Below are 7,556 nucleotides of genomic sequence, written 5' to 3' on the forward strand. Positions count from 1 at the left end.
TTAAATGACCATACCCTGACAGTACTTGAAGTTTGTCATATCCTCCTGCGGTGCCAAGTCAGCTGTGGCATAGTTGATGCAATCCCCGGTAGAAAATCTGAAGGCGACGCAAGTTGGTATGGCTAAACACGAGTCCTGGCATTTCTGACCCGAGAAAATTGTTATTTAAAAAATAGTCTAATGCGTGATTAATGGAATACAACCAACGTTTAGATGCATTCTAAATGCATAATAGAGGTTTAGCGTAAAAACAGATTCCCCGGCACAATCGTCATATATCGAATCCCCAGACACTTAATCCGTTGACACTTAATCCCCTGACACTTGACCGCCGATACTTTAAACTTTAGACTTAATCCCCTAATCCTAATCCTAATCCTAATCCTAATCCCAATCCCAATCCCAATCCCAATCCCAATCCTAATCCTAATCCTAATCCTAATCCTAATCCTAATCATAATCATAATCCTAATCCTAATCCTAATCCTAATCCTAATCCTAATCCTAATCCTAATCCTAATCCTAATCCTAATCCTAATCCTAATCCTAATACTAAACCTAATCCTAATCCTAATCCTAATCCTAATCCTAATCCTAATCCTAATCCTGGTCCTGGTCCTGGTCCTGGTCCTGGTCCTGGTTCCGGTCCTGGTCCCGGTCCCGGTCCCGGTCCCGGTCCCAGTCCCAGTCCCAGTCCCAGTCCTTGTCCTTGTCCTTGTCCTTGTCCTTGTCCTTGTCCTTGTCCTTGTCCTTGTCCTTGTCCTTGTCCTTGTCCTTGTCCTTGTCCTTATAATTGTCCTCATCCTCATCCTCATCCTCATCCTCATCCTCATCCTCATCCTCACCGTAACCGTAACCGTAACCGTAACCGTAACCGTAACCGTAACCGTAACCGTAACCGTAACCGTAACCGTAACCGTAACCGTAACCGTAACCGTAACCGTAACCGTAACCGTAACCGTAACCGTAACCGTAACCGTAACCGTAACCGTAACCGTAACCGTAACCGTAACCGTAACCGTAACCGTAACCGTAACCGTAACCGTAACCGTAACCGTAACCGTAACCGTAACCGTAACCGTAACCGTAACCGTAACCGTAACCGTAAGCGTAAGCGTAAGCGTAAGCGTAAGCGTAACCGTAACCGTAACCGTAACCGTAACCGTAACCGTAACCGTAACCGTAACCGTAACCGTAACCGTAACCGTAACCGTAACCGTAACCGTAACCGTAACCGTAACCGTAACCGTAACCGTAACCGTAACCGTAACCGTAACCGTAACCGTAACCGTAACCGTAACCGTAACCGTAACCGTAACCGTAAACCTAATTATAATCCTAACCTAATCTTAATCTTAATCCTTATCTATGTTTTTCCGACTCGGAGAGGTGTTAAACGTCGAGATTTTTGCACGATTACAAAACTTCCTCTATACTTCGTATGTGAGAAAGTAAAAGCGTGAAGAACAAACTATTATACATGAAATACAATCATTAATGTAAACACTCTATTATTTACCTGAAATGTTGTAACAGGAATCAGTAGCTGCTTCAGGCCGATGAAAGTACACTGGGCTTAACAGAAAAGGATTTAGTTTACTTATCCATAGTATATAATATATTCGCTATATATATATATATATATATATATATATATATATATATATATATACTTATATATATATATAAGAATGGTGAAATGACAAATTATTTCAGGACACATGGTATCTAATTATCTCAAGAAGAAATTGTGATTTTGGGACAAAATATCTCAGGTTAATTATCTTAAGGATAAATAATTTCACCAACAAAGATTGGATGACAAATAATTTAAGTACAAAAGACATATGTTCGCGGATAAAATATCGTTGACGGAATACCTAGGTAAAATATTGAAGAAAATATTGAACCTAATAGTTTTTTTTTTTTCATATTTGACGGCGTGGCCTAGCGGTGGAGTGCAAGAATGCTGACCGGAAAGTTACAATTTCGAATCCGGGTTCAAGTCAGTGAAACGTCACTGAGTCCACCCAGCTCTGATTGGTACCGAACTTAAATTAAGGAAAGTAAAAGCGGTTAGACATAGTAATGGCCACATTATTCTTTTCTATATCGAGGTCAATAAATATATTAACTCCACATCTGCCCGCTGGATCGCTAGGTCTAAAGAGAGGTCTTTACTTTTCTTTGTAATCTGTGTGTACCTATTTCGAAATAGCATTATCTATTAAGAATTTAAGTTAGGTTTGGTCAGGGCCGTAGCGAGGGGCGGGGGGGCGGGGTGCGGATCGCACCGGGTGACACCATATAGGGGGGGGGGGGTGACACCAAGGCAAAAAATAGCAAAATATATAGAGAAAAACTTGAGGGAGGTGCAAATCGAGAGTTTGAGAGGGGGGGGGGGGGGAGAGGGGAAATCGAAATCTTGAGGGGAGGGGTGCAAATCGAAAGTTTGAGGGGGGAGCGGGTGCAAATCGAAAACTTGAAAGTTTGTCCCCGGGAAGGGTCGCTACGCCTCTGGGGGGGGGGTGTGACGCCATTAAGTGCCGCACCGGGTGACACCCGACCTTGCTACGCCACTGGGTTTGGTACTTCTTTGCCAATAGTGTTTTGCTCGGATCGACTATGTAGATTGGCGATAGTAACTTGCCCAGCTCAACTGATATTTGACATAGTGATCACATAACGAAGGTCTGAAAATTTGTATCATTAGTTTCTGCTTCCCCTTACGTCTCAGAACTGTAGAGGCGTATATGCTTCACTTTACGTTACATAATCGTCAGTGTTTCTTCCAGACTTTTTCTTCGGGGGGGGGGGGGGGGCGGACACTGTTAAAAGTATATATTTTCTATATAAATTATATAAATTTCATTTCGTTCGGGGGGGGGGGGGGGGGCGGTAGATTTTTTTCGGGGGGGGGGGAGACAAAGCCCCCCCTCCCCCCGAAAAGATGCCTGGAAGAAACTCTGATAATCGAATATTGAAGAGCGTAGAAAGTGCTATGGATGTCCAAAATGTAGCTTTCGATGTCCCCATCTTCTCCCCAATTGTTGTATACTACAATTGCTCGATATGTGAAGCCATTGACCTCTTATTTGTTTTTGGTACCTCAACTGGAGCTCCATTAGAATCTTTAAGCCTGCCTTTAGTTCTTGTTTAGTTTGAATTGAGTATGTTGCTGTTGTTGTGAGAACAGTTTGATTAATATGTACACAATCGAGGTCTTCAAGCTACTTGTCGAGGGTTAACTGGATTCTATCAATTCGGTTTGTGTTAGTTCTTCACATAACTATTTGGCATTGTATACATTTTCGACGTACTTTAGGATTTTACTGGAGAAATACTGGTTAACATTAGATACGATTTTAATAGTATTAAAGTTATATACTATTTACCTTCAAACTGGAGAGATAATCTAAGAATAAATAACCCTATATAAGGGTCTGTAAAACTTTTTAATGACTATTTTTTTATTTAAGACTTAGTTTTGACTATAATGCGATTAGTTAGGATTTCAAACAAAACTTTAATCTGTATCATGTAAAAAAAAGACTAGTATCAACAGGTAAGTAAATAGCTTTGTTATAGAGGAGTTTGAGTCCTTCTCTCTTAGATACGTTAGGCGCACGTGAATTTCCATTTCAACTTCAAACATTGTGAACCTTAAAACACTGAGTAATACATATGCCTCAGTTTTGAGTTGGTAAAATTGAATGCACCTACAGGAAAAAAATCTAGGGGAGCGAACCATGTCATTGGATACGGAGAATATACGGCAAATTCCAGAACGACACTTGCCCGAATGCCGTTTGCCAAAAAGGCCGTTTTCCCGAATGTACACTTGCCCGAATGCAATAAACGCCAGAAGGGACACTTGTTGCTTTTGGGCAAGTATCTATTCGGGAAATCAACCTTTGGGCAAACTACATTCGGACAAGTATCTTTAGGAAAAATCTCCGGCTCCCGATACAGAGATCATTGTTTGTCCATTCATCGTGATTTCTCTCTCGGCCTATGCCTGTATAGTCCAAAAGAATGCTAAGCAGTACGTTTGGCACCATCTTGCAGAAGCTGTCGAAAGGAAGCCCGAATTTTAATCATGTAGTCTAAGGCAGGGGTCTCCAAACTTTTCAGCCCGAGAGCCGCATTAACTATCAAATTTCAGTTCGGGGGCCAGTTAGTTCCAGGCTTGTCTTTGATTTTTCTGGGCAAAAGTTCCTCAGCCATCACCAACAAAGGTTTTTTTCCGCGGGCCGGATGAGAGGACCTCGCGGGCCGCATCCGGCTCGCGGGCCGTAGTTTGGAGTCTAAGGGATTGATCAGAGGCATTGCTGTCCCCAGGTGACAAGTCTAACCTGTTTACCTGTCCTGGGGGAGGGGGGGGGGGAGGGTGGGGTGCGAACAAGGGAACCTTGGGATTGCAGACACATGTTAATATTTATAAAAACTATACTGGATTAAGTAGTGCCATTTTCGTCCATAAGATTTATCGATGTTTTAAACTTACCATGAGCGGTATGATTTATTGCATGCTCAATCAAGCAGATTACTGCTAAAATGTAGCTAATTGATTTCATCGTGTAAATATCTGTAAATGATCTGTAAATATAAAAGAAGTAAGGTCACAATAACTAACCCGCTTTCTGTAACTGTTATTTCCAAAATTGAAGTAGAGTTGGTTTATTTTGGGGCGGGTGGGAGTGGGGGTGAGTGTAGCTTGATCCAAAGTTTCTTCCAGGCATCTCTTCCCCGAAAATTTTTTACCGCCCACCCCCGAACGAAATGAAATTTATATAATTTATATAGAAAATATATACTTTTAACAGTTTCCGGCCCCTCGAAGAAAGTCTACCGTCCCCCCCCCCCCCCCGAAAATTTCAAGTGCCCCCCCCCCCCCCCCCCCCCCCGGAGAAAAAAGTCTGGAAGAAACACTGGCTTGGTCGAATGGTTGAAAGCTCGACTTCTAAATCTAAAACATCGAGCTCAGATCCCGAGAAGTCCATGAAACCCACCCAGTTGGGCGTAGTGCTGACCACAATATCCATCGATTTGGCCCAATCATAGAAGTTAAGTGGTGCTCATCTGCTCCATTGACGTAAGGTTCGAAATATTGGGCTTACTTAGCCTAATTATCGAACAAGACGAATGATCCAATTATAAAATTCTATATTGTTTTTATCTCATTTTCGTATTTTACACTGTTGTGAACACACGGACACGCCTTTCGGGTGATCCGATGCGTAGCGCAACATATAAGACAAACAACCACAAACGGGTTACAAAAGAAGACTGAATGAAACAAAGGCTCGTTGAAAACTAAAAGATTTAATAGTATATACTCTATCTACACATAATAGTCTAGTCTAAACACAAAATACACAAGCTAGTAAACTAAGATCCAGTGGCTACAAACTAATCTAAACCTAACCTGTACTATTCTTGGAGATCTGGACAAAACTAAGGCCATCACACACGTTTTCATACACCTTATATACCCTTTCATAAACTGGTACAAACCGGACTATTACAACTCACAGCACGAGAACTGAAGAAAGTCGAACGGGACAGGGTACCAAGTACAACAACATTTACCCCCATTCATCCCCCTTCACTCTTTCACTACATACACAGTCTAATATATTTTATTTATTAATTAAAGTGAAGTTTTAAAGGTTTACGGACTCATATACTTACTTCAAAAACCCACAAAATTTGTGCAGAGAGATGTACGCAGTCAAGAGATACTCAATGCTTAAATATGGCAAATGCAGGCGATTACCCAAATCCATTAATTCCTTACATGACCATTGCAACAGACTCAGCAAGATATTACTGTTACATTGGGCCTACGGGCTACTTGTCAGAGTTTGGTGTATGCATAGGTATACGCAAATATAACTTTATCCTACATACAATCTTTGTGAAAATAGACAAAAAAAGCAGTTGGACGTTTATTTTTACATGGGATGTTAAACATTAGATCACGTGATTTTGCGCGTGGTTTGTAAATCTCAAATTATCTGTAACAAAAACGAAATTTGTTTGGGGCGGGGGGGGGGGGGGGGGGGTGGAGGGGGGGAGACAAGGGACCTAGCGATAGAAAGTTGGACTGCTAACCCGTGAGTCTCGAGTTCGAATCCGGGTTCAAGTCAGTAGACCGTCCCTGAGTCCACCCATCTCTGATGTACCTGACTGATGTACTCAACTCACGTTAGGGAAAGGAAAGGCGGCTGGACATAGTGCTGACCACAGTATTGAATTAGGGTTGTGTAGAGGGTGATGGGGGGGGGGGGAGCACGAAAGAAATAGAAAGCATTTTTTAAAATGCGTAAAACTTTTTAATAAAGATATTTTTGTAATAAAGCGCTAAAATGAAAATTTAAAAAAATGTGCGTATCGTTAATTCTTTAACAAATTAATTAATTCTCTAATTAAGTCCCATTTGATGTCACATTGCATTGTCATCAGATCTTGACACACGTGCCAAGTTTCAATGAAATTGGTCGGTTAAAAGTGGACGAAGTTTCGCTCGCCAATTTCGATCCATTGCAACAGAAAACCGAAAGTGATATTTCAACGCCAATGGTAGACAAAGGTACAGAATATAGTCCATGTAAAGACAGAAAAGTCAGAACCCAACGGGATCCGAACCTACCATTCCACACGGCACCAAATCGCCTCGCCTTCCGTGCGTCAAGTCAGACGTGTAACCGATTCTACCAATTTTTCTGTCAAGTAGGGTACTGTTTGACCTTGACATTGAATCATGCTATCATGTTTACGTTATATATATATATATATATATATATATATATACATATATATATATATATATATATATATATATATATATATATATATATATATATATATATATGTGCATATTACCGAGGCTGTTTGTTTTTCGACATAAAGGTCTGAACAAAATGACCCATATACACCGATTCGATAAAAAAATACACGTCAGGTAAGACTTACACCTTGGGCCAAGAGAGATCTAATCAGTAAGCATAAAATTGCACTTAATGTCATTGGGGAATGAGCAAGGGGATGACGCATGGTCTATCCAGGTAATCCGATGTGTCTATACCACATCAATGTCAGGGAAATCCGCACAATCAATGAAGCAGATTTAGGCAGGTTGGTCAACAATTAACTCACCTTTGTTTGACTACTACGTCCCTTATGCTGTCTTGACACTATTCTTTGTAGTGTACACTATCCCTTTCTATTTACCGTTCTCTATCTCTTTCCATCTATCTTTTGATCGATCTCTCCCTCAATCTTTCTTACGTTCTCATTTTTCTCCATCCATCTCTCTACTTTCTCTTCCATTTTTGTCTCTTTTGATTTCTTTTCCCTCGTTTTGTTTTAATCGATCGGTCTTTATCTAAATCTCTCTATCACTAAACCCACCCATTCCACAGAACACGTGTTGATGATAGATATAATTACGTCTTATGTAAAAAAGCAAGAGATAGACAAGCTTCGGTTAGGTAGAATTAAATGAAAATGGATTGGCCACACACTCAGAAAGCCTGTATCCAGCATAACAA

The 7,556-nt window shown here is 40.9% G+C and overlaps 1 protein-coding gene across 1 annotated transcript; it reads right to left on the bottom strand.

Moving 5' to 3' along the window:
- Window positions 1-600: 600 nt before the first annotated feature.
- Window positions 601-7,335, bottom strand: LOC131927664 (negative elongation factor E-like). The gene is made up of 3 exons (XM_059283419.1): window positions 7,294-7,335; window positions 1,520-1,570; window positions 601-786 (listed from the first exon to the last, which is right to left on the bottom strand). The coding sequence occupies exons 1-3, from the start codon at window positions 7,333-7,335 to the stop codon at window positions 601-603; spliced, it is 279 nt and encodes a 92-aa protein (XP_059139402.1).
- Between the last annotated feature and the right edge of the window lie 221 nt (window positions 7,336-7,556).

This window comes from Physella acuta, unplaced genomic scaffold (assembly GCF_028476545.2).
Source record: "Physella acuta isolate Inbredline_101_S28 unplaced genomic scaffold, ASM2847654v3 ptg001427l, whole genome shotgun sequence".
Lineage (NCBI taxonomy): Eukaryota > Metazoa > Mollusca > Gastropoda > Physidae > Physella > Physella acuta.

What these genes read in the sequence shown, in the direction of transcription:
- LOC131927664 (XM_059283419.1), bottom strand. Translation starts at nt 7,335, where the DNA reads ATGGAAGAGAAAGTAGAGAGATGGATGGAGAAAAATGAGAAC. An exon ending in GGATGGAGAAAAATGAGAAC is followed by an intron (nt 1,571 to 7,293) that starts GTAAGAAAGATT and finishes TGTTAAGCCCAG; the next exon opens with TGTACTTTCATCGGCCTGAA. An exon ending in TTCCTGTTACAACATTTCAG is followed by an intron (nt 787 to 1,519) that starts GTAAATAATAGA and finishes GACAATTATAAG; the next exon opens with GACAAGGACAAGGACAAGGA.